At 43.5% G+C, this 27,685-nt stretch overlaps 3 protein-coding genes across 3 annotated transcripts in view; 1 reads left to right on the top strand and 2 right to left on the bottom strand.

The window, feature by feature from the left end:
- Nucleotides 1-5,364: 5,364 nt before the first annotated feature.
- Nucleotides 5,365-15,219, bottom strand: LOC311146668 (twisted gastrulation protein homolog 1-A-like). The gene is made up of 5 exons (XM_084183200.1): nt 15,084-15,219; nt 14,316-14,461; nt 13,167-13,266; nt 11,896-12,168; nt 5,365-6,992 (listed from the first exon to the last, which is right to left on the bottom strand). The coding sequence occupies exons 2-5, from the start codon at nt 14,433-14,435 to the stop codon at nt 6,811-6,813; spliced, it is 675 nt and encodes a 224-aa protein (XP_084039326.1). The 5' UTR covers nt 14,436-14,461; nt 15,084-15,219; the 3' UTR covers nt 5,365-6,810.
- An 877-nt stretch (nt 15,220-16,096) lies between these two features.
- LOC311105716 (gamma-soluble NSF attachment protein-like) lies at nt 16,097-21,589 on the top strand. Its single transcript, XM_084147929.1, has 12 exons — nt 16,097-16,322; nt 16,688-16,755; nt 16,960-17,044; nt 17,199-17,216; nt 17,343-17,373; nt 17,599-17,708; nt 17,872-17,938; nt 19,697-19,767; nt 19,854-19,932; nt 20,061-20,140; nt 20,347-20,476; nt 21,006-21,589. The coding sequence occupies exons 1-12, from the start codon at nt 16,270-16,272 to the stop codon at nt 21,144-21,146; spliced, it is 933 nt and encodes a 310-aa protein (XP_084004055.1). The 5' UTR covers nt 16,097-16,269; the 3' UTR covers nt 21,147-21,589.
- Nucleotides 21,590-22,076: 487 nt separating this feature from the next.
- LOC311099994 (piezo-type mechanosensitive ion channel component 2-like) overlaps nt 22,077-27,685 on the bottom strand; it is a gene marked incomplete at its 5' end in the record, with an annotated part of 204,057 nt that continues 198,448 nt past the window's right edge. The window contains 7 exons of the mRNA XM_084140722.1: nt 22,077-23,634; nt 23,920-24,130; nt 24,285-24,364; nt 24,715-24,831; nt 25,310-25,479; nt 25,708-25,800; nt 25,994-26,182. Of these exons, the coding sequence (XP_083996848.1) occupies nt 23,379-23,634; nt 23,920-24,130; nt 24,285-24,364; nt 24,715-24,831; nt 25,310-25,479; nt 25,708-25,800; nt 25,994-26,182 (1,116 nt within the window). The 3' untranslated portion in view covers nt 22,077-23,378. The remainder of the gene's footprint in view (nt 23,635-23,919; nt 24,131-24,284; nt 24,365-24,714; nt 24,832-25,309; nt 25,480-25,707; nt 25,801-25,993; nt 26,183-27,685) is intronic.

The raw sequence follows: 27,685 nt of genomic DNA on the forward strand, positions 1-27,685 counted from the left end.
GAATGCACTGTAAGTATGGCCAGCCGGACAAATAGGACAAGTTCAGCTGGCCGGACAGAAAGCATACTTGACCCATCTGTTGGGCCGCCAGAACATATCCAATCTATCCGGCTTGTCCTGTCTGGCAGGCCGAACTTGTAAAATCTGTCCATCCAGCTAAACGTATCCTATCTGGCCGGCAGGCTGAACTTTGTATTAATTCAAAATAAATAAAAATAGGGGGTAGATCAGCTTTAATATTGCAGATAGACTGATAGAAGCCACAATGTAATTGTCTGCATCATATATATATATATATATACACTGCTCAAAAAAATAAAGGGAACACTAAAATAACACATCCTAGATCTGAATGAATGAAATAATCTTATTAAATACTTTTTTCTTTACATAGTTGAATGTGCTGACAAAATCACACACAAATTATCAATGGAAATCAAATGTATCAACCCATGGAGGTCTGGATTTGGAGTCACCCTCAAAATTTAAAGTGGAAAACCACACTACAGGCTGATCCAACTTTGATGTAATGTCCTTAAAACAAGTCAAAATGAGGCTCAGTAGTGTATGTGGCCTCCATGTGCCTGTATGACCTCCCTACAATGCCTGGGCATGCTCCTGATGAGGTGGCGGATGGTCTCCTGAGGGATCTCCTCCCAGACCTGGACTAAAGCATCCGCCAACTCCTGGACAGTCTGTGGTGCAACGTGGCATTGTTGGATGGAGCGAGACATGATATCCCAGATGTGCTCAATTGGATTCAGGTCTGGGGAACGGGCGGGCCAGTCCATAGCATCAATGCCTTCCTCTTGCAGGAACTGCTGACACACTCCAGCCACATGAGGTCTAGCATTGTCTTGCATTAGGAGGAACCCAGGGCCAACCGCACCAGCATATGGTCTCACAAGGGGTCTGAGGATGTCATCTCGGTACCTAATGGCAGTCAGGCTACCTCTGGCGAGCACATGGAGGGCTGTGCGGCCCCCCTAAGAAATGCCACCCCACACCATGACTGACCCACCGCCAAACCGGTCATGCTGGAGGATGTTGCAGGCAGCAGAACGTTCTCCATGGCGTCTCCAGACTCTGTCACGTCTGTCACATGTGCTCAGTGTGAACCTGCTTTAATCTGTGAAGAGCACAGGGCGCCAGTGGCGAATTTGCCAATCTTGGTGTTCTCTGGCAAATGCCAAACGTCCTGCACGGTGTTGGGCTGTAAGCACAATCCCCACCTGTGGACGTCGGCCCCTCATACCACCCTCATGGAGTCTGTTTCTGACCGTTTGAGTAGACACATGCACATTTGTGGCCTGCTGGAGGTCATTTTGCAGGGCTCTGGCAGTGCTCCTCCTGCTCCTCCTTGCACAAAGGCGGAGGTAGCAGTCCTGCTGCTGGGTTGTTGCCCTCCTACGGCCTCCTCCACGTCTCCTGATGTACTGGCCTGTCTCCTGGTAGCGCCTCCATGCTCTGGACACTACGCTGACAGACACAGCAAACCTTCTTGCCACAGCTCGCATTGATGTGCCATCCTGGATGAGCTGCACTACCTGAGCCACTTGTGTGGGTTGTAGACTCCGTTTCATGCTACCACTAGAGTGAAAGCACCGCCAGCATTCAAAAGTGACCAAAACATCAGCCAGGAAGCATAGGAACTGAGAAGTGGTCTGTGGTCACCAACTGCAAAACCAGTCCTTTATTGGGTGTGTCTTGCTAATTGCCTATAATTTCCACCTGTTGTCTATTCCATTAGCACAACAGCATGTGACATTTATTGTCAATCAGTGTTGCTTCCTAAGTGGACAGTTTGATTTCACAGAAGTGTGATTGACTTGGAGTTACATTGTGTTGTTTAAGTGTTCCCTTTATTTTTTTGAGCAGTGTGTATATACACACACTCACACAGTTGAAGTCGGAAGTTTACATACACCTTAGCCAAATACATTTAAACTCAATTCCTGACACTTTATTTTAAGAATGTGAAATGTCAGAATAATAGTAGAGTGATTTATTTCAGCTTTTTTTTCTTTCATCAAATTCCCAGTTTGTCAGAAGTTTACATACACTCAATTAATATTTGGTAGCATTGCCTTTAAATTGTTTAACTTGGGTCAAATGTTTCGGGTAGCCTTCAACAAGCTTCCCACAATAAGTTGGGTGAATTTTGGCCCATTCCTCCTGACAGAGCTGGTGTAACTGAGTTAGGTTTGTAGGCCTCCTTGCTCGCACACGCTTTTTCAGTTCTGCCCACACATTTTCTATAGGATTGAGGTCAGGGCTTTGTGATGGCCACTCCAATACCTTGACTTTGTTGTCCTTAAGCCATTTTGCCACAACTTTGAAAGTATGCTTGGGGTCATTGTCTATTTGGAAGATCCATTTGCGACCAAGCTTTAACTTCCTGACTGATATCTTGAGATGTTGCTTCAATATATCCACATAATTTTCCTTCCTCTTCCTTTTGTGAAGTGCACCAGTCCCTCCTGCAGCAAAGCACCCCCACAGCATGATGCTGCCACCCCCGTGCTTCACGGTTGGGATTGTGTTCTTCAGCTTGCAAGCACCCCCTTTTTCCTCCAAACATAACGATTGGTCATTATGGCCAAACAGTTCTACTTTTGTTTAATCAGACCAGAGGACATTTCTCCAAAAAGTACGATCTTTGTCCCCATGTGCAGTTGCAAACCGTAGTCTGCCTTTTTTATGGCGGTTTTGGAGCAGTGGCTTCTTCCTTGCTGAGCAGCCTTTTGGGTTATGCCGATATAGGACTTGTTTTACCCGGTGATATAGATACTTTTGTACCTGTTTCCTCCAGCATCTTCACAAGGTCCTTTGCTGTTGTTCTGGGATTGATTTGCACTTTTCGCACCAAAGTACGTTAATCTCTAGGAGACCGAGCGCGTCTCCTTCCTGAGCGGTATGACGGCTGCGTGGTCTCATGGTGTTTATACTTGCGTACTATTGTTTGTACAGATGAACGTGGTACCTTCAGGCGTTTGGAAATTGCTCCCAAGGATGAACCAGACTTGTGGAGGTCTACAATTTTTTGATTTCTTTTGATTTTCCCATGATGTCAAGCAAAGAGGCACTGAGTTTGAAGGTAGGCCTTGAAATACATCCACAGGTACACCTCCAATTGACTCAAATTATGTCAATTAGCCTATCAGAAGCTTCTAAAGCCATGACATTTTCTGAAATTTTCCAAGCTGTTTAAAGTCAGTCAACTTAGTGTATGTAAACTTCTGACCCACTGGAATTGTGATACAGTGAATTATAAGTGAAATAATCTGTCTGTAAACAATTGTTGGAAAAATTACATGTGTCATGCACAAAGTAGATGTCCTAACCGACTTGCCAAAACTATAGTTTGTTAACAAGACATTTGTGGAGTGGTTGAAAAACGAATTTTAATGACTCCAACCTAAGGGTATGTAAACTTCCGACTTCAACTGTATATACAGTACCAGTCAAAAGTTTGAACACACCTACTCATTCAAGGGTTTTTCTTTATTTGTACTATTTTCTACATTGTAGAATAATAGTGAAGACATCAAAACTATGAAATAACACATTTGGAATAATGTGGTAGCCAAAAAAGTGTTAAACAAATCAAAATATATTTTACATTTGAGATTCTTCAAATAGCCACCATTTGCCTTGATGACAGCTTTGCACACTCTTGGCATTCTCTCAACCAGCTTCACCTGGAATGCTTTTCCAACAGTCTTGAAGGAGTTCCCACATAGGCTGAGCACTTGTTGGCTGCTTTTCCTTCACTCCGCCGTTCGATTCATCCCAAACTATCTCAATTGGGTTGAAGTCGGGGATTGTGGAGGCCATGTCATCTGATGCAGCACTCCATCACTCTCCTTCTTGGTAAAATAGCCCTTACACAGCCTGGAGGTGTGTTGGGTCATTGTCCTGTTGAAAAACAAATGATAGTCCCACTAAGCCCAAACCAGATGGGATGGGGTATCGCTGCAGAATGCTGTGGTAGCCATGCTGGTTAAGTGTGCCTTGAATTCTAAATAAATCACTGACAGTGTCACAAGCAAAGCACCATAACACCTCCTCCTCCATGCTTTACGGTGGGAAATACACATGCGGAGATCATCCGTTCACCCACACCGCATCTCACAAAGACACAGCGGTTTGAACCAAAAATCTCAAATTTGGACTCATCAGACCAAAGGACAAATTTCCACCGATCTAATGTCCATTGCTCGTGTTTCTTTGCCCAAGCAGGTCTCTTATTATTATTGGTGTCCTTTAGTAGTGGTTTCTTTGCAGCAATTCGACCATGAAGGCCTGATTCACACAGTCCCCTCTGAACCGTTGATGTTTGTTGATGTTTATGTCTGTGACTTGAACTCTGTGAAGCATTTATTTGGGCTGCAATTTCTGAGGCTGGTAACTCTAATGAACTTATCCTCTGCAGCAGAGGTAACTCTGGGTCTTCCTTTCCTGTGGAGGTCCTCATGAGAGCCAGTTTCATCATAGCGCTTGATGGTTTTTGCGACTGCACTTGAAGAAACTTTCAAAGTTCTTGACATTTTCATGATTGAATGACCGTCATGTCTTAAAGTAATGATGGACTGTTGTTTCTCTCTGCTTATTTTAGATGTTCTTGCCATAATATGGACTTGGTCTTTTACCAAATAGGGCTATCTTCTGTATACCCCCCTACCTTGTCACAACACAACTGATTGGCTCAAACGCATTAAGAAGGAAAGAAATTCCACAAATGAACTTAAGGCGGCACACCTGTTAATTGAAATGCATTCCAGGTGACTACCTCATGAAGCTGGTTGAGAGAATGCCAAGAGTGTGCAAAGCTGTCATCAAGGTAAAGGGTGGCTATTTGAAGAATCTCAAATGTAAAATATATTTTGATTTGTTTAACACTTTTTTGGTTACTACATGATTCCATATGTGTTATTTCATAGTTTGTCTTCACTATTATTCTACAATGTCCAAAAATAGTAAAGATTTTTTTTTTGTAAACATACACACTGTGGAGGTCCTTGGCTGGCGTGGTTACACGCGGTCTGCCGTTGTGAGGCCGGTTGGACGTACTGCCAAATTCTCTAAAATGATGTTGGAGGCGGCTTATGGTAGAGAAATTTACATTCAATCCTCTGGCAACAGCTCTGGTGGAAATTCCTGCAATCACATTCCAATTGCATGATCTCTCAATTTGAGACATCTGTGGCATTGTGTTGTGTTAACATGCTGTTTAATCAGCTTCTTGATATGGCACACCTGTCAGGTGGATGGATTATCTTGGCAAAGGAGAAATGCTCACTAACAGGGATGTAAACAAACGTGTGCTCAAAATTTGAAAGAAATAAGCTTTTTGTGCATATGGAAGATTTCTGGGATCTTTTATTTCAGATCATGAAACATGGGACTAACACTTTACATGTTGCATTTATATTTTTGTTCAGTGTAAAAGTGTCCCATACAATAAGGGGATCCGCTGTACCTATGTTATATAGGAAAGTCAGTTATACATTATTCTGTCTTGGTTAAAAACAATTTGTCATCGAGTAGGCTTTGATTTAGAATTTCCAATTTCCTCGCCCTCGCGTAAATTCTGTAAGAGTAATGTGTATACCAATTATTTGATGGTCCGACCGCATTCTGTCCCCTATCAACACTCTTAACGTTTGGTGCCAGCGGAAATTGCATAAGAAAGTAGTCAAGACGACTAGCTTGATTGAGCCTCCGCCATATTTATCTCACTATGTCAGGATATTTAAGCCTCCATATATCCACTAGTTCCAATATATCCATCATATTTGTAATTTCCTTAAGTGCATTAGGGTGATAGTTTTGTAGTGTGATTTCCTTTACGGTCCATTGAGGTACTTAAAACCGTATTATAATCTCCCACAATAATAATTGAATCATGTATTGCCTGTAAACTCGATAAATTATTATATATATTTTCAAAGAAGCGTGGATCATGATTATTTGCACCATATAGATTAATGAGCCAAATCTGTTTATGGTCCAATAGCATAATAAAAGGATCCACCTTCCTTGCGGATCTGTTTGAACAGTTTGCGCATTAGAATCAATATTCTTGTTAGTTAATATCGTTACTCCTTTTGAGTTCTTTGCCCATGGGAGAAATATATTCCATGACTTTTCCAGGATTTTCATGACCGTACGAACCCTGCTTATCCTACCTGAAACTGAACATATCCAATCTGGCCGGCCGAACATATCCAATCTGGCCAGCCAGCTGAATTTATCTCATCTGTACCAAACATCCTATCTGTCTGGCATCCGAACTTGTCCTATCTGGCTGAACTTATCTTAAATTATTTTATTAGATTTAAAATGTTTACAGTATGAAACAAATCATTTTAACTGCACATATAAAATCCAACATGATGTATGGAAAGGCTGGCTATCAGTTTGATTGAATATGGATGACGTTTCCTAAAATAACAATTATACAAATAGCATTTACTCATTTTCCATTTGACCGCTTCTCTTTAAACAACTAAAAATCTATTTGGCATTGAGTGACCCTTTCAACAGCATTACAATACGTGGAAATACAACACAATCCATATATTTCTAATTTGCTAGAGAACCTAGAAAATATATAAAAACAAAGCATCAAGAGCGAAAATAATTCGTAAGGGCTAATATTTTACATCAAAATACTGAAGCATTGTTATAATAGGCAAAGGCACTCTAGTCATCCTCAGTCAACCTTCACCATACGCTACTCCAGATATTCCCCCTAGTGGCAGTTTGAGCACAGTACCCTAATGTGGCCAGTCCCATTGGCTTCCATCAGAACAAGCAGTTCATGCACTTGACGGTTTTGCTGCCGTAGTCGAGGCACTCCGGGCCGATGCACTCACAGCAGGCATTGTGGAACCAGCGGTATTTGGAGCCCCCCATGGACTCGCAGTACTGCTTGCACTGGCGGATGGACACGCAGTCGTCAAAGTACACCACTGTGCACATGTTATCTGTGGAGGGGAAAAAACTTGGAGAAATAAGCCTTTGAATGCCAATACAACAGGCAAATCTTACCACTACTATTCATTTGAAAAGTTTAAGGCAAAAATGCTTAAGCTACATATTTTAGTCTTCACTTAACACTTGTGAAGGTACTCTAAAGCAGTGTTTCCCAAACTCGGTCCCGTGGACACGGTAGACATACACTGCTCAAAAAAATAAAAGGGAACACTTAAACAACACAATGTAACTCCAAGTCAATCACACTTCTGTGAAATCAAACTGTCCACTTAGGAAGCAACACTGATTGACAATACATTTCACATGCTGTTGTGCTAATGGAATAGACAACAGGTGGAAATTATAGGCAATTAGCAAGACACCCCCAATAAAGGACTGGTTTTGCAGGTCATGACCACAGACCACTTCTCAGTTCCTATGCTTCCTGGCTGATGTTTTGGTCACTTTTGAATGCTGGCAGTGCTTTCACTCTAGTGGTAGCATGAAACGGAGTCTACAACCCACACAAGTGGCTCAGGTAGTGCAGCTCATCCAGGATGGCACATCAATGCGAGCTGTGGCAAGAAGGTTTGCTGTGTCTGTCAGCGTAGTGTCCAGAGCATGGAGGCGCTACCAGGAGACAGGCCAGTACATCAGGAGACGTGGAGGAGGCCGTAGGAGGGCAACAACCCAGCAGCAGGACTGCTACCTCCGCCTTTGTGCAAGGAGGAGCAGGAGGAGCACTGCCAGAGCCCTGCAAAATGACCTCCAGCAGGCCACAAATGTGCATGTGTCTGCTCAAACGGTCAGAAACAGACTCCATGAGGGTGGTATGAGGGCCCGACGTCCACAGGTGGGGGTTGTGCTTACAGCCCAACACCGTGCAGGACGTTTGGCATTTGCCAGAGAACACCAAGATTGGCAAATTCGCCACTGGCGCCCTGTGCTCTTCACAGATGAAAGCAGGTTCACACTGAGCACATGTGACAGACGTGACAGAGTCTGGAGACGCCGTGGAGAACGTTCTGCTGCCTGCAACATCCTCCAGCATGACCGATTTGGCGGTGGGTCAGTCATGGTGTGGGGTGGCATTTCTTTGGGGGGCCGCACAGCCCTCCATGTGCTCGCCAGAGGTAGCCTGACTGCCATTTAGGTACCGAGATGACATCCTCAGACCCCTTGTGAGACCATATGCTGGTGCGGTTGGCCCTGGGTTCCTCCTAATGCAAGACAATGCTAGACCTCATGTGGCTGGAGTGTGTCAGCAGTTCCTGCAAGAGGAAGGCATTGATGCTATGGACTGGCCCGCCCGTTCCCCTGACCTGAATCCAATTGAGCACATCTGGGACATCATGTCTCGCTCCATCCACCAACGCCACGTTGCACCACAGACTGTCCAGGAGTTGGCGGATGCTTTAGTCCAGGTCTGGGAGGAGATCCCTCAGGAGACCATCCGCCACCTCATCAGGAGCATGCCCAGGCATTGTAGGGAGGTCATACAGGCACGTGGAGGCCACACACACTACTGAGCCTCATTTTGACTTGTTTTAAGGACATTACATCAAAGTTGGATCAGCCTGTAGTGTGGTTTTCCACTTTAATTTTGAGGGTGACTCCAAATCCAGACCTCCATGTGTTGATAAATTAGATTTCCATTGATAATGTGTGATTTTGTGGTCAGCACATTCAACTATGTAAAGAAAAAAGTATTTAATAAGATTATTTCATTCATTCAGATCTAGGATGTGTTATTTTAGTGTTCCCTTTATTTTTTTGAGCAGTGTATTTAAAATGTATGTGTAGACGCATGACGCGTTCAAAATTCCATGATCATAAATATGAACTGTCAAGTCTAGACACTGCCTCACACACAAGTTCTTAGTCAATTACAAATCACTAGAACTGGTTGCTGAGGAGAGGACAAATGGAGTGGATGCACATGAAAGTCCACAAGGCCAGCAACAGTAGCAATCTACTCATAATAATTTGCAGGGCTGCTTGGTTTACCCGCTAAACCCATCAAAAGATGGCCAAGATCTCATAAGCTTTTATGGAGGGGTCTAGCCACCAAGCTCAGCTCAAAGCAGCTTTAGCCATGAGTTCATTATAGCTTAGCCCTCCCTCTCCTAAAACAATATGGACCCTGTCAGGGGTTTGAGCTATACATTGACTCCTTGGGTTTCCCTAAAATTGTGGGCTGGACCAAAGTTAACATCTTTAGCACTTATGAGGGTGCCCAATCTGCTCAGGTTAAAGACATGCTCCGTAACTTTGGCGACTAGTAAGTATTTTTTAAACCTCCCGCTTTGGGCTGGATGTGTCAATGTGTAGTTCATACAGTCATAATCTATGAGCAGAATTACTGTCTTACCTCAATAATCCCTAGTGAAAGCGACTGTTTACTGGAAGCTGCACAGCTCCATTTTCCCCCACGTGGGCCAGCCCCCTAGCAAATCGAGTTCCAGCCAATGAGCTTTAGCCCCTCACCATTTGAGTGACAACTAGCAAGATGCACACACAGCAGAACAAGAGAGAGCAATGACGTGGTGCACATATCTCCACATATGTGACATAGTACGCAATTTTCGGGGACCACTTTTGGCTTGTGAGCGCTCCTTTCAGAACTGCTGGCTAAAAAGTATACAAAAGTACCAGAGAATCTCTTTAATAGTAATTAATTTTAGCATTTGTGGCACAAATCCCATTCAAGTCATGGGATCGATTTTATAAAAAATGTTTGCATGTTATCTATAGTGCCTTTGGAAAGTATTCAGACCCCTTGACTTTCTTCACATTTTGTTATGTTACATTTACATTACATTTTAGTCATTTAGCAGACGCTCTTATCCAGAGCGACTTACAGTTAGTGAATACATTTTTTTTTTTTTTTAATGTTTTATACTGGCCCCCCGTGGGAATCGAACCCACAACCCTGGCATTGCAAACGCCATGCTCTATCAACTGAGCTACATCCCTGCCGGCCATTCCCTCCCCTACCCTGGACGACGCTGGGCCAATTGTGCGCCGCCCATGAGTCTCCCGGTCGCGGCCGGCTGCGACAGAGCCTGGATTCGAACCAGGATCTCTAGTGGCACAGTTAGCACTGCGATGCAGTGCCTTAGACCACTGCGCCACTCAGGAGTTACACCCTTATTCAAAAATTGATTATTCTCTGCCGATCCTCTCAAGCTCTGTCAGGTTGGATGGGGAGCGTCGCTGCACAGCTATTTTCAGGTCTCTCCAGAGGTGTTCGATCGGGTTCAAGTCCGGGCTCTGGCTGGGCCACTCAAGGACATTCAGAGACTTGTCCCTAAGCCACTCCTGTGTTGTCTTGGCTGTGTGCTTAGGGTCGTTGTCCTGTTGGAAGGTGAACCTTCACCCCAGTCTGAGGTCCTGAGCACTCTGGAGCAGGTTTTCATCAAAGATCTCTCTGTACTTTTCTCCGTTCATCTTTGCCTCGATCCTGACTAGTCTCCCAGTTCCTGCCGCTGAAAAACATCCCCAAAGCATGATGCTGCCACCACCATGCTTCACCGTAGGGATGGTGCAAGGTTTCCTTCAGACCTTGTTTCTCATGGTCAGAGTCTTTAGGTGCCTTTTGGAAAACTCCCAAGCGGGCTGTCATGTGCCTTTTACTGAGGAGTGGCTTCCGTCTGGCCACTACCATAAAGGCCTGTTTGGTGGAGTGCTGCAGAGATGGTTGTCCTTTTGGAAGGTTCTCCCATCTCCACAGAGGAACTCTATCAAAGTGACCATCGGGTTCTTGGTCACCTCCCTGACCAAGGCCCTTCTCCCACGATTGCTCAGTTTGGCTGGGCAGCCAGCTCTAGGAAGAGTCTTGGTGGTTCCAAACTTCTTCCATTTAAGAATTATGTAGGCCACTGTGTTCTTGGGGACCTTCAATGCTGCAGACATTTTTTGGTACCCTTCCCCAGATCTGTGCCTCGACACAATCCTGTCTTGGAGCTCTACGGACAATTCCTTCGACCTCATGGCTTGGTTTTTGCACTGTCAACTGTGGGACCTTTATATAGAAAGGCGTGTGCTTTTCCAAATCATATCCAATCAATTGAATTTACCACAGGTGGACTCCAATCAAGTTGTAGAAACATCAAGGATGATCAATGGAAACAGGATGCACCTGAGCTCAATTGAGTCTCATAGCAAAGGGTCTGAATACTTATGTAAATAAGGTATGTGTTTTTACATTCTTATAAAGTTTGCAAAAAAAAAAAAAAAAGTTTAACTTTGTCATTATGGGGTATTGTGTGTAGATTGAGGAATTTGTTTTATTTAATCAATTTCAAAATAAGTCTAACGTAACAAATTGTGGAAAAAGTAAAGGTGTCTGAATACTTTCCGAAAGCACTGTATGGGACTTTGTTGAGCTTCACAATAGATACTTTTGGATGATTTGGACATGATGCGTGAAAAATGACAATATCGGTCCCATGACTTAAATGGGATTTTTGCTACAAATGCGGAGACATTTGAAACCCCACCTCTTTAAGGAATACCTGGGATAGGATAAAGTAATCCTTCTACCCCCCCCCCAAAAAAAAAATGTGTAAAGTGGTTATCCCACTGGCTATAGGGTGAATGCATCAATTTGTGAGTCGCTCTGGACTAGAGCGTCTGCTAAATGACGTAAATGTGCCCTTGAGCAAGGCACTTAACCCTAATTTGCTCCTGTAAGTCGCTCTGGATAAGAGCGTCTGCTAAATGACTAAAATGTAATGTAAATGTAATGCTAAACGTGTAGAATCTGAGTTTTTCTGATGAACTAATACTTTGATAAAAGGCATCTGTGCAAGACTGTATGATGTGCCTACGCTCCATTTACTCTCTTATTATGGAAGTAGTACCCAGCAGCTATGAGTATCCCCATAATTCAACCCTCTCATCCCTCTCTACCTGCAGTACTTTGGGTGTTATCGTAGCTGGCGTGGATACTGTTCCCGGGCAGGGAGACATTTTGGTGCTGGTCCTCCATTGTTTTCAGGAAAGACACCAGGTTCTCGTGGTAAGATAGTTCCTCGGCCACGGGGAAGGATACTACCATCATGTTGATGGGTGCTTCGCCCTCTGTAAGGGCGCGGAACAGTGAGGGGATGGGTCGGTAGAGTTCCTCCACCGTGCTCTTGGAGGTAGCCGGAGTGTCGCTGTAGTTCCTGGGGTTACACATCCCTGTGTGAGGGGATGCAGGGAGCAAGTTGATAATTGGTAAATAAATCAAATAATTTATTACAATAAATTACTGATCATCAGTAAACCACTATTCTCCTATTTGTTCATTTGATACTCAACATTCACTGCACTGCACTTGTAAAATAGGATGGGTGCACTACCTTGAACAATCAGTGAATAAAGGAAGGAAGGATTTGGAGGAGCTCGATATGATTCAAAAACCAAATACCCATCCTCATTAATCCATTCTGACACTGGTTATTATTTGTCCTTTTCAATGTGCACCTAGTCCATGGCACCAACCAGAGGTGGGACCAAGTCACTATTATTCAAGTCACAAGCAAGTCTCGAGTCAAAAGGTCCAAGTCTCAAGTCAAGTCCAAGTCATGCATTTTAAGAGCAAGTCAAGACGAGCTGAGTCAAGTTATTTCAAGTCAAGTAAAAAATAAATAAAAATCAAGGCATGCAATGACATCAACTACAAATCTGTGTCTATTTATTGAGGAACCATACAGCCCTTTTCATTATTTTGTCTACAACATTTTGGTTATGTAATAATTAATTTTAACTACTAATTCCAAATGCAAGCTTCATAAGATCAATTTCAAGCAATTTTTACTTAAAAAAGAGCTATGCTAGTAATTGTTGCATGATGCCCCATTGCTGGTGAGCTTGCAAAGTAAACAGTTAATATTCTTGATCACCAAACAATTTTTGGAGCTGTATATTTATGGCAATCCTCTCAAACTCTTTTGGGGGTCAAGTGTGATGCCTGCAGCTACTGTCTCTGGCTGTGTGGAGAGTAATCCACAGAGAGACTGTGCCACAAAATGAGTGACAAAACCTGGCCAGAATTTCAAGTCATCAGTCTCAAGTCGAGTCCCGAGCCTTGAGGCTCCAACTTAAGTCTCAAGTTATTTTATTTTCTATCATGTCGAGTCTCAAGTCATCAAATTTGTGACATGAGTCAGACTCGAGTCCACACCTCTGGCACCTACCCACACAGTCACAGCACTCCTCCCACAGTGTGCCCAGACAGAGCATACACTCCTTACAGCACGAGCAGTTCCCATCTGAGGGCCTGCACTGACACAGCTCCTGTACATCACAAAACACAATATATATTATAACATGGACACATTTTATGTATGTGGCATGACTGATATACATAAGTGCATAACTCACAAGAGAGAAATTCAGCAATAGACAGTGCGAAGGTTGCACACATTTACATATATCTTGTATGCATTTAAGCCTTTATCATGTTGTGCAAACTTGTGTAAACATTCTTTCAATACAGTCTCAGTCTGGCTTTACATGAGGAGGGCCAAAACAACGTAACATGATTTATTTATCTTGGTGTGTATTGAGCACGTCATGGTTGACACAAACACAAGAAAATAAACCATACATAATATCCTGTCCCTATTTAGAAATCACTACGGGTGTGTGTGTGTGTAACTGCATATGCTTGAGGAGTGGGCCGACCTCCAGCTGCCTGTTTTGTGACTCCTCCAGTGCAGCTGGGAGGGCAGTTCAAATGGAGAGCAGAGGTCAAATTCCAGATGTGCACAGGGATGGAGCTAACTGAGCCCACAGTCAAGTGTAATTGTGACTGCAACAGTAACCATGGAAGGTATACAGATATTAATCTCCATTGGCCATCACATGTACAGCCAAGGTAGACTAGGCTACATCCTTTGAAGACACTGGGCTGTAAATTTAAAACCTGCGCTTGATTGTAGCCCTGCCAACTTCAGAGTCCATTTTTAGTATCTCCCCTTTGTTAGTTGAGTGTTCTCAGAAGGGTTTATTTAGTTTACAGGTACTGTCATGGTTGTATGCATGTTTCCAGGACAGAGAGAATACAGTGACCATGGCAGAGATTTTAGGTTAATGTAAAATGACATACACACAGTGGAAATGCATAGTGGGAGGTTCATCAAGTCTTATTTGAACTCCAAGGAATAAAATATTGGCATAACACTGTATGGCAGTGGCACTTTACTCTGAAAAGACAGATGATAGATCCCTTATAGAAATTGCATAGAGTTATCTCAAAGTGATTTAGTAACTGAAAATGTTTATTATTGAGAAAAGTTTACCTAAACCAAATGCCTTTTCAAAAACGTACTAAGCCTTCTTACCTGAATGAGGCACTTGCTGACATCACTGGCACAGAGAGCCTTGTTGCAGGCGGTGGTCATGGAAAGTCCAGAGAGAAGGAAAGTAAGTGCAGTGGATAGTAAGATTTGAATAGACTTCATTCCGACACGCACGAAACAACCGTAACCTGCACCGACAAAAAACAAAGAGTCAGACAATAACTTAGAATGTACCCTTTATTCAACTAGACGTCATCAGGACTCAATAAACATACTAATAAAACACAGGAAAAGTCGTGTCAAGGAACCATCCCTTTGATTAAATTGTTATGGTAAATTGCCGCTTGCTTTAAAGGTGCATCATTCCCTTTCTACACAATCCGCAAGTCAGACCCATTGCAATACAAACATTGGTTTCCCACTTTCCCACTAAATTATCATAAAGGTTGCTGCGCATTTAATCATAAACTCTGAATACATTTCAAATCCATGTTCAAACGTTGAATACCTATTACGGTCGTCTAATTCAATAATAGCATGTTGATCATGCCACTAGCGCAACACTCTAAGACCTCAAGAAGGAAAGTTACATTTTATCCTAAAATTAAACACATAGTTTGAATATATTGTATGAAAAGACTGACACTTTTCAGGCACCGTTTATGAACAAACCTCGTGTTTTGGAGAGGCATATCCAAAGCTATAAACACCTTTTCTCAACATTAACTAAGAATAAAGAATGCACTTTTTTGTCTTGGTAAAGAACGCACACTGATTGAACTATAGAATAAAAGTAGTCATCAAACTCACCTTGCCCAAATAGTCGATTGTTGCTCCAGAGGTGAACGTTTTTTACCCCCTTTTTCACCTCTACTTTTCAGAATTAAAGCATGTTCTTCTGTTCCGATGGCGTGACTCTCTCCACTAGCTCCACAAAGCAGACAGGGGTAGGCACGCGCCTTAAAGATACAGTTACCATTTCAGACACAGGAGCCCTACTCAGGTGAACCCAAGACAAGAACTCTGTCCAGTGGTATCATATGATATGCCTTGTCTACTTGTTGGGTGCTGATATATTCTACTGGGCTATACGATTTTTTTTAGGTAATTGCAAAGAAAATAGTAGCAACCATTTTTTAAAGATACTTCGGATCAACTCACAGATTCACTGATAATAATAGCCAGAAGAGGACTGGACACCACTCTGAGCCTGGTTCCTGTCTAGGTGTCTTCCTAGGTTCCTTTTAGGGAGTTTTTCCTGGCCACTGCTTCTGCCTCTGTCTCTGCATTGCTTGTTCTGGGCTGGTTATCTGTAAAGCACTTTGCAACTGCTGGTGTAAAAAGGGCTTTATCAAATACATGTAATAATAGAGGAATTATATTATACATCCTGTAGGCCAGGGTTCTTCAATTCCGGTCCTGGAGGGCCGAAACATCTCTGTTTTTCACCCTCTCCTTCTAATCAGGGGCTAATTCAGACCTGGGCTACCAGGTGAGTGCAATTAACTACCAGGTAGAAATAAAAAACAGAAGTGTTTCGGCCCTCCACGACCGGAATTGAAGAACCCTGCTGTAGGCTATATAAAAGTAATAGTTTACTTTACCATATTGAGATTTCACTGGCAAACTAGTGTAAGCAATAGACTATGAATGAATAACTGGGGATTTAATAATGCATTGCAAATAGAGATGAAAGAAGACTAGTTTCCTGGATTAGGAAGGGCGTTCAATAAAATAAAATAAAATAACTGTTACATTGATGCCTAGTAGGCGCAACATTGCAACGTCGTCACGTATCAATAGAAAAATATAATGCAACTCACGGGCTTCCGTAGCCAACACACTGATGACGAAAAGGTCTCCTGAAACCAGTAACGCTAGCATTAATCTAGCAACAGCAACATCACACTACAGTTTAGCCAGTGATAACTGAAATATCGATTTTTTTTAAATTACATTATTAGTGGACTACACAGCAGAGCTGCCACTGGACCAGATGGCTGCGAAAATCAACGAGGCGCACGACCACATTGCCAAGGCTGAGAAATAGTAAGGAAATCTCGCTAGCTAGATGACGTTAGCTAGCTAGCTGTATAGTATTTTTGTTGTGCATTTTAGCTATTACAGTAGGTAGTCAGCCACTATCATAGTATTGGTAAGCGTGTATTGTATAGTACCTATGTATAAAACAAATAGCATGGGAATGGTCTTTTCTATTTAGTAAGCTAGCTAGCCATTCTAGACAGGAAGCCAGCTGAGCTGCACAGCAGTTAAGCCTGTCAGGATCACTTCATCAATACTAGGGCGTCCATACCTGTATTAAATCCAATAGCAAATCCATATGATTGTAACTTTTTTCAGAGGCAATGCTGGTGTTATGTTTGTCACTGAATATGATGCATTTTTTCCCACAGTTTAAAGACTAGCTTCATGAAATGGAAGCCTGACTATGACAGTGCTGCATCAGAGTACTCAAAAGCAGGTATTGTATCCCAAAGGTTCATCCATTCTATGCAGCAACAATTTTGACCTGAATGCATGTCCCCTACTACAACAGCTGTTGATCGTCTAGTTGCGCAATAGCACACTGTCAGTAATATTAGGTTAGATTGCACAAGTGTTGCTCAAGTTGTCTTATGATTTGGCTTATTATAAATGCATAATAAAGCATTCCCTCCTGTCCCAGCTGTTGCCTTTAAAAATGCCAAGATGCTTGAAGAAGCGAAGGAGGCATACCTGCAAGAGGCAGAGGCACATACCAACAACAAAACGTATCCTTTCACTACTCACTGCCAATGGGGAGGGGGGGCTTATAAATGATTTTGCAGGTTTGTTTTGAACAACGTAATTGCATATGCTGCATTTGAAGTGTTGACTACAAAGATCTGATATTAACATCAATGTTTTCTTTAACTCAACATCCAGACTATTCCATGCTGCCAAGTGAGTATGAAAGATCTAGGCCTGTCTTATGTAATGATATTAATAGAACCAGAATGATGTACAGTAGACACTGATTTGTCTACTGCTAGTTGTATTGAATGTTGCTAAGGAGCCTTTCTGTTGCAGAGCACTTGAGGCAGCTGGTATGATGCTCAAGGTTAGTGTTAATGTGATAAACAGTATTGTCAATCATACAGACTTGTTATCAGAGGTCGGGTGAAATTTGCTGTTGTTTATTCCATCGTTTTTAGCATTTTGTTGCCCCCTTCTGGATTAAAGCCATTGTTTTTAGTCAGACGTTTTTGACACATGACATGACTACTGTTTTACTATTAACTAGCTACTAAAGCTAATCATTGATAGACATGTGTTTTCTCTCCAGGACATGCAGAGGATACCAGAGGCTATACAGTATATTGAGAGAGCGAGCATGATGTATGTAGAGAACGGCACACCAGACACTGCAGCCTTGGCCCTCGACAGAGCTGGAAAGTACGTACCGGTAGCCAATATTGATCATATTAGATGGGCTCTAGAAATGAATTCCCTGTCAACATTGGCATGTCACTGTAAACGTATGATGATGATGATTCTCCCTTTTTCCTCGTTTTGATGCTTAGGCTACTTAAGTTAAAGTTGCCTATTCATTTTTCAGGCTAATCGAATCACAGGATCTAGCAAAAGCAGTGGATCTGTACCAGAAAGCTGCATCAGTGTTTGAGGTACGACTTGAGTGTTTGATACTAGAGAACACCAATCGTTGAGTTGCTTCGAAGCCACAGCCTCAGTTCAGGGTCACATCTGTAGGGATCTGTCTTATTTCAGTGATATTGGATATACACTGCTCAAAAAAATAAAGGGAACACTAAAATAACACATCCTAGATCTGAATGAATGAAATAATCTTATTAAATACTTTTTTCTTTACATAGTTGAATGTGCTGACAACAAAATCACACAAAAATTATCAATGGAAATCTAATTTATCAACCCATGGAGGTCTGGATTTGGAGTCACCCTCAAAATTAAAAGTGGAAAACCACACTACAGGCTGATCCAACTTTGATGTAATGTCCTTAAAACAAGTCAAAATGAGGCTCAGTAGTGTGTGTGGCCTCCACGTGCCTGTATGACCTCCCTACAACGCCTGGGCATGCTCCTGATGAGGTGGCGGATGGTCTCCTGAGGGATCTCCTCCCAGACCTGGACTAAAGCATCCGCCAACTCCTGGACAGTCTGTGGTGCAACGTGGCGTTGGTGGATGGAGCGAGACATGATGTCCTAGATGTGCTCAATTGGATTCAGGTCTGGGGAACGGGCGGGCCAGTCTATAGCATCAATGCCTTCCTCTTGCAGGAACTGCTGACACACTCCAGCCACATGAGGTCTAGCATTGTCTTGCATTAGGAGGAACCCAGGGCCAACCGCACCAGCATATGGTCTCACAAGGGGTCTGAGGATCTCATATCGGTACCTAATGGCAGTCAGGCTACCTCTGGCGAGCACATTGGAGGGCTGTGCTGCCCCCCAAAGAAATGCCACCCCACACCATGACTGACCCACCGCCAAATCGGTCATGCTGGAGGATGTTGCAGGCAGCAGAACGTTCTCCACGGCGTCTCCAGACTCTGTCACGTCTGTCACGTGCTCAGTGTGAACCTGCTTTCATCTGTGAAGAGCACAGGGAACCAGTGGCGAATTTGCCAATCTTGGTGTTCTCTGGCAAATGCTAAACGTCCTGCACGGTGTTGGGCTGTAAGCACAACCCCCACCTGTGGACGTCGGGCCCTCATACCACCCTCATGGAGTCTGTTTCTGACCGTTTGAGCAGACACATGCACATTTGTGGCCTGCTGGAGGTCATTTTGCAGGGCTCTGGCAGTGCTCCTCCTGCTCCTCCTTGCACAAAGGCGGAGGTAGCAGTCCTGCTGCTGGGTTGTTGCCCTCCTATGGCCTCCTCCACGTCTCCTGATGTACGCCTCCATGCTCTGGACACTACGCTGACAGACACAGCAAACCTTCTTGCCACAGCTCGCATTGATGTGCCATCCTGGATGAGCTGCACTACCTGAGCCACTTTTGTGGGTTGTAGACTCCGTCTCATGCTACCACTAGAGTGAAAGCACCGCCAGCATTCAAAAGTGACCAAAACATCAGCCAGGAAGCATAGGAACTGAGAAGTGGTCTGTGGTCACCACCTGCAAAACCAGTCCTTTATTGGGGGTGTCTTGCTAATTGCCTATAATTTCCACCTGTTGTCTATTCCATTTGCACAACAGCATGTGAAATGTATTGTCAATCAGTGTTGCTTCCTAAGTGGACAGTTTGATTTCACAGAAGTGTGATTGACTTGGAGTTACATTGTGTTGTTTAAGTGTTCCCTTTATTTTTTTGAGCAGTGTATATTAATGTAATAAGGTAATGAAAAGTGACCAAATCAATCAAAATAGTATTGATATGATGAATGTATATTTCTGCAGAACGAGGACCGTCTACGTCAAGCTGTAGAGATGCTGGGGAAAGCATCAAGACTTCTCGTCAGGCAACACAAGTAAATTCTCTCCTGCTTTACAGGTTTTTCTACCTCTCCTACTCATTCCGTTCCAGCTAACTGTTGTTGTTTTTTTTGCCCGTCAGGCTTGATGAAGCAGCAGTGTCGATTCAGAAGGAGAAGAACATGTATAAAGAAATAGAGAATTACCCAACGTGTTTTAAGGTGTGTTTAATGATCTTTCACTTATTTAGCCTGATAAAGAAAATTGACCTTGTGTTGAAAACTGTGTTATTATTACCCCTGTTGTGAAGATTAAAACCAAATGGTTGCCTGTGTATTTTCTTCTTTAGAAAACCATTGCCCAAGTGCTAGTCCACCTTCACAGGAAGGACTTCGTAGCAGCAGATAAATGTGTTCGAGAGAGTTACAGGTACTGACTAATTAAAACGTAAATATGAAGGTTATCTATTTTGTTAAATTTGACTAGGGATTCATAAATCCAGTTGGAATATTCCTGGAATCAGGAGGTAATAAGCAGGGAATCTGTGAATACTCCAACCGGGATTTCTGGGAATTTTGGGAAAGTTACTGGAATTTTGCAACCCTATGCTTGACCAATCTAATCTTTGCCCCTAGTCTGCCAGGCTTCAGTGGGAGCGAGGACTGTATTGGCTTGGAGCAGCTCTTACAGGGCTACGACCAGCAGGATGATGACCAAGTGCAGCGCGTCTGTAACTCGCCCTTATTTAAGTACATGGACAACGATGTGAGTGTTCTGCCTAGTGGCTTATGTCATCACATCGTTTGAGTGTCTGCTTCTCAAATTGTGTTCTGTTGTCTCCTTTGATCACATTTAAGGACTTTAAAAGGTATGGAATCATGAGCTGTCCTTTCCTTCTGACACCTCTCTCCTAGCCACCCCATAGATGAATTCCCAGGCTAGCCTGAATAATACAAAGTTAGAGAAGTCATTTATTAATAGAAACAATTGCAGTCCAACTGCTTGCTTACCTGCGTCACCCCTCTAGACCCTGCTTTCTTGTTTTGTACCATTCATCTTTTACATTTCTTTAGAACTATTTCCCAAACCTCTCCTGATAAATTCCTGAAAGACACACACCTGACTCAAACTAACCAAGGGTTTTCTGATTGGTTCATTAGTTGAATCTGCTGTGCTAGTTTAGGAAGAGATAAAACACATGGAACTGGCTGTGGGTACTCAAGGAGAGGTTTGGGAAACAAATACTGTAGAGACAACTTGCCATAACCTGACCAGAGTGCCAATTGTCTTGCAGTATGCCAAGTTGTCCATCAGCCTGAGGGTTCCAGGGGGTGGTAAGAAGAAGAAGGCTCCCGCTGCAGCTGCCGATGCTGGGGAAGGAAGAGCGGGGGCAGGGGAGGCTGACGAGGATGAGTACGCCGGTGGGCTATGTTAGCCACAGAACCTGGACTTCCTGTCTGGACCTGAGCACTTCCTGTTAAGGAGTGGAATCTTCCACAGCCCTCCCATTCTGAGCATGCCAGGGGGTCGTGAACTTTGCCTCCCATCACCAGATGTATCCTTGAAACAACTGTAGGCACTCAGACCATCAAGCATAACAACGAGTTATGTTCATAACAATAACATAAGCATGGTAATATATAACATCACTGTGGAAAATAATCAAACACTAGTCAAAGATTTGAATATATTATTTGTCCCTTTTGGGGTTTACTGCGATTGTAAAATAATGTATATTTTGCTACATTTGAAGTGATATAAAACATTTGATTTTGAATGTTGATATAAGTTTAGTAATGCTTTTGTTGTATTTGCCTCAATGGATCATCAAGGTTTTTTCTCATTCAATCTACAACAGTATAACAGTATGCAACAAGATACTCAGTGTGAAAATAATGATTTGCACCTTCACCCAAACTCTGTGCCTCAATAATTGAAGTGTAAAGGGGTGGATGAGACGATTTCTGAATTTGTACAGTATGAAGTGTTGAAAGCAGCCATTTCAGTTACTATTGTGTGTGAAGGCACTTATAATGAATCAAATGTATGTTAAGAAAATAATATATTTGGGTAATTGGTATATTATTGTACTTTAGTTTTCATTTCAGAATGCCTTTCCAGTTTCATTATACGTTATGCCTGTACTTTTGAACTGACTGAAAGCTAGACGATGATTCATGTTTACAACTAATCTTAAAATGTGTGTCAAGTTTTGTGGAGTATGCAGGCTTGATGTTTGTGGCAGGCTTGATGTTTGTGGCATGCCCTCTGTTTTTACTGAATCAAGTCATGGAATGAAATTAAATGGCAGCACGTCAGCTTTCAAACGTGTTACGTTCAGGTCACTGAACCACAATAACGTCACAAACTAGATTCCTTACACATGAAAACAGTCTGTTCACTTACACATGGTGCTGCATTTCCCAATGCATAGATTTGACGGCCTTGATCACATTTTGGTTGAATGTATGAACTTGTACATTTAAAATAACACTAACTTATGTCAAAAACAAGGGTTTTTCAAGCAATCAAATATAACCGACACAGGTTACGCACTTCAACGACAGTATCTGTATTGACGCCCTCAATTCATAGGTCTTTATAGGGTCTCCATCAAGATGGACATGCTCCATAATATAGAAATAGAATTCTATGCTGCATACAGTGTTCATCACATCACTGTTTTGCCCTTTATTGTTTGTCTTTCTTAGGTGTCCTACAGGTTCAAACAAAACCAAAAACGTCATCCCTTTCTGGTGAGATGATACACATTTCCTGAGAACGATGTCTGCCACAGCTCCCTTGATTACTCTGTAGAAACAAATTATTTTAACTTCCCTCTGCGCACAGACGTCAATTCAACGTCTATTACACGTCGGTTCAACGTAATTTCATTGAAATGACATGGAAACAACGTTGATTCAACCAGTGTGTGCCCAGTGGGTTTTCTACAACCTCTCGTCGTTGTCTTGCTGGAAAAGCCAAAGCACTTCCAGGTAGGCTACTGTAAAGGAAAATATATTGGAAAATAAAAGTGTCTAGTGTCTCTGTCGCTGCCCCCCTTCTCTTGGCTTTTCCCTTCTCCTGTGTAGCTCAAGAAAACATGTCTGTTCAAGTTTACAGCCAGCTATCAGGACTGTATATTGCACAACCCTTGGTTCATGTTTCCCAATAGAAAAAAGGCCAGATGTCTGGAGGCAGGCAGGACAGCAGCAGTCTGACTCCCTGTCTGTCTCCCTGTCTGTCTGTGACATCTCAAACACACTGACTGACTGATGGCTGCAATTCTTCAGAGTTGTACTAAATGAGTACAAACAAAAAAACTGCTTCTTACAGAGGAGGCTGGTGAGGGGAGGACGGCTCATAATAATGGATGGAATGGAGTGAATGGAACGGTATCAAACACAGGGAAACGATGTGTTTGATACCATTACATTCATTAAGTTCCAGCCATTACTATGAGCCCGTCCTCCTCATTTAAAGTACCACCAGCCACCACTGTTCTTCAAAGTCACCTTTCATGTGTAGGTCAATGTTTTTCATGGCAGGCTTGATAGGGATAGGGTCCCTTATTACCATCCCACCAAAATACAGGGAGCGCAGCGAGCTAGCTACTTCCTGCTGGATTGTGCTTTTTCATGTCTCTGCCGCCCACTAGGCGGCACTGTCACTTAGTTTTCTGGTCCCTGGTCCACTTGATCATAGTCTCTGGTGAGCGGTAGAGGAAGATGAGCTTGGCATACAGGTCTTCCTCCAGCTCCAACTCGCCCGTCTCTCTGACCAGGAAGATGTCGGTACACAGCTTCAGGATGCGGTCTACGGCAGGCAGCTCCTCGAACATGATGGAATGGGAGATGCCGCTGAAGAACTCGCGCACAAACTTGCCGATGACCAACACCACCGAGGCATACAGGCCCATGATCCTGTTGGTGAGAGACATAACACATTATAAGCCTTGTTATAAGACATTATAAAGGCTCATACATGCTTATAATAAGTAATAAATCATTATAAATGCAGGAAACATTTTAGAAAGCAACACCAGGGTTGTGTCCAGTAACCGCAACACAACAATTTGAAACGAGCTGGTACTGCCTGACAAACAATCAGAAATGATAATTTTCTGTTGCAAAACGTTTTCCTACAGTGTGCGTTACTGAACATGAGTTACATGACCCAAGTCAGACCGTCAGATATCCTCCACTCACCCGTATCCTGCCAGGAAGCCCAGACTGGGCGGGCTGACTTTGTCACTGAACACGTAGAGCTGGAGGCCCGCCTCTCTCTTCTTCCCCACCGCCGCACCCCTCATCTGGATCTGTCCCGCCGACGGCTGGTCTACGATCCACCATTCCTGTATCTCACCACTGCTGTTGTGGGTTCTCTCCAGGTCTAGCAGGATGTTCTTGTAGCCATTGTCTGAAATGGAGATATCATAAATGATATATCAACAGTCAGTAATAAGAGGGGGATGCTTCAGTTAAAAAAGAAGTGTTTATTTCAGAGACAATGTAAATATATCAATGTTTCTATCCATATGAAGTCTTTCCCGGTTTAAGGATTTGAGCATTACCTTTATAGAGTTGTTCTATAGGTTTGGCATTGGAGTCACTGGGAGCTCGGAGGAAGCATGGGAATACTTGTTCTATGACCCTAGAGAGGAGAGAAAGAAACTACATTTAAAGATGCAGTCCGGGATCTTAATCACAACAAAACATAACATATTGTACGAGTTGGATTTGTAACATATCATACGAATTGCAAAAAAAATTATATAATCATACGAAATAAATGACATAATACAAAATTGGCTGATGTAGTACACAAAAAAACTGGGACCCATTTTGACTCGTGAGCACCACTTTCAAAACTACTGAAATTGTACAAAGTTCTGGAGCATCACTTCAATTATGAATGATTTATGAAGCATCTATACAGACCTTATAAAGGCTTAATTAAGCCTGAAAATTCATAGTCTGTTTCCCTTAGCATAGGCTACTTACACAGCCTGGTTTCTGGTCCCATTCAGTAAATCTACTAACTGTTGTCGCGTTGTCATATCAAGGTATGTTACATGTTTATCTGTCGCAACTTCAGCTTTGGCTCCAAGACTGAGATTCCTGTTAAAGAGAGACAAAATTACATACAGTAGATATTTTGCAAGTCAAAAATAGTACACCACACATTCTTTCCCACACATATTACTTTGTGCACACATAAATGTAAATTCTTGCCTCACAAACATTGTAACTGGGCAGATATCTCAACAGATCTCTAAAGTACTATGTAACCTATGTGGACCTACACAACACTAATCTTTACCAAGTTACAGTTCAAAACACTTTTGAGTTCATAAGAAGTGTGTGAGTATAGTGGCTCTATTCAATCTGTAAAGCGGAAGCGTTACAGATTCTGCAATATACATTTTAAAGGTAATTAGAGTATTGGTTCGTCCAGCGTAGTGTTCATTAAGGCACGCAACGGAAAACGGTTTAAAGCGGTTTGCAACGCTAATGAAAATGAGTGTATCTTATTGGACTGTTTCAGTCTGTTTTCTTCCCTTTTGGTGCCTAATGAACAGGGCCCTGGTTCTCTTACCTCTGGATGGTCCAGGACATGGTGACAGGGAAGTATTCCTCCTTGCTGAGAACATCCATGAGGTTCTTCCTGCTGGGGGGGCTGATGGTCCACAGTGAGTTGGAACTGCCCTCCAGCTCCGCCACAGTCACATCCTCTGATGTGTATGCCTCCAAGAACTGCATCGCTGACTGCATGGATAGATGTATGGAAATATTAAAACACACAATACTTAAATGTGCAAGTCCCTGGTGAGTGGGAGGAGAAAGGCCTTAATTATAGTAATACACAGTAATATATTCAAACCAGAATGTAATAGTATTCAAACCTATAGCATCAAAAGATATTTGAAAATCTTGAGAAATCTGGCCTAAAATTATTATTCAGAAAGCAAGCTGTAAAATAGGTGGTTTTCTTACCGGAATGTAGTTGTACGAATTCATGAAGTCTACAAAATCTGCTTTGCTGATGTCCTTCAGTTGATTTTGCTGGGCACTCATAGTGAAGATGGGCTGAAGGAAGAGATACCAACGTTAAGATACTAAAATCAGATAGTAATGTGTCATATTCTAAAATTAACAAATGGCAATAAAGAACTGATACAGTCAACCAGGGTTGATGTCAATTCCATTTAAATTCAGTCAATTCATTAAGTAAGCAGAAATGGAATTGCCCACAACCCTGCCTTTGACATAGTTTTCATACCTGAAAGCCTCCCAGGGTGATGGTGACCGATACGTCCAGAGGTTTGTTGACCACCCCGGCCACGGACTTGACCAGCGACATGAAGAGCAGCGGGAACCAAACGATGCAGATGAGCAGCATGACGATCAAACCTCCCATCCCATACTTCACCACCTTCTTCTTCTTCTGCCCGCGAGGCTGGGGGTACCTCTGGTAAACAACATACAGGATCAGGCCTCTGAACAGAACAAATTGTTTCTTGGAAATAAATGATCAAGTTTAGTTAAAGTTTTTATGAACATTTGTTAACTTTTGGCGAACCTACAGTGGGGAAAAAAAGTATTTAGTCAGCCACCAATTGTGCAAGTTCTCCCACTTAAAAAGATGAGAGAGGCCTGTAATTTGCATCATAGGTACACGTCAACTATGACAGACAAATTGAGAAAAAAATATCCAGAAAATCACATTGTGTCACGGATTCTGCCGAGGCTGCTCCTCCTCCTTGTTCGGGCAGGCTTCGGCGTTCGTCGTCCCCGGAGTACTAGCTGCCACCGTTGAATGTTTCTATGTTTGATTGCTTTTGTCTGTCTATTGCACCTGTGTCCGTTTGTGTCTGATTATGTGTTCTATAAGTTGCCTGTGTTGTATTGGTTAGGTTGTGTGTTGTTATTCGCCTGTCCGTTAGTGCTGCGTGTTTTCTCTGTTTATTGTTTTGTTAGTTTACACACAGTCTGCGTAATCGCTCGCCTCTGTTTGTTGTTTGAGGCCGTTCAGTGTATTGTGCTTGGGTTTGCACTAGTAAACGTTGTTGGACTAAGCTTCGGTGTCCTGCGCCTGACTCCCGCACCACATTAACCTCAGCTAGTGACAGAACAACACACCACGATGGAGTCAGCAGGAGCAGCGGCGGCACCCAAGTCGCTGGAGGATCGGATCAGCGACCAAGACACCATGATCCGGCAACTTGGGGCCGCCATGAACGAGGTGTCCAACACGCTGCGCCGATTGGTTACGGGGGAGGTGCCCACGCCTTCGCACACCTTACCATCACCATCGGCCAGTCCTCCTCTCCCAGCACCGGAACCCAGTGGCATTCGGCTCTCGCTCCCGAGGGCATATGATGGTTCTGCAGCCGGGTGTCAGGGGTTCCTCCTGCAGGTGGAACTCTACCTGGCCACCATACACCCGGCGCCCTCGGGATACGAGAGCGTCTCCGCCCTCATCTCCTGTCTATCCGGCAAGGCGTTGGAGTGGGCCAACGCCGAATGGAGGGGAATAGACGCCGCCACCATCACCTACGCGGAGTTCTCCCGCCGCTTCAGGGCTGTGTTCGATCATCCACCTGAGGGGAAGGCGGCGGGGGAGCGTCTGTTCCACCTCCGACAGGGGAAGAGGAGTGCACAGGAGTTCGCCCTGGAGTTCCGGACTCTAGCGGCGGATGCGGGGTGGAATGAGAGGGCCCTCATCGACCATTACCGGTGTAGCCTACGAGAGGACGTTCGTCGTGAGCTGGCCTGCAGGGACACCAACCTATCCTTCGACCAGTTGGTGGACATTTCCATCCGTCTCGACACCCTGCTGGCTACCCGCGGACGTCCCGAGTGGGGGTCGTCCATTCCACCCTCCAGCACCTCCGAGCCGGTTCCCATGGAGCTCGGGGGTGCTGGCGCTAGGGAGAGGAGGAGAGAGAACCCGAGGGGGGCCGTCCCCTGC

The sequence above is a fragment of the Coregonus lavaretus genome (genome assembly GCF_964263955.1).
Source record: "Coregonus lavaretus genome assembly, chromosome: 2".
Lineage (NCBI taxonomy): Eukaryota > Metazoa > Chordata > Actinopteri > Salmoniformes > Salmonidae > Coregonus > Coregonus lavaretus.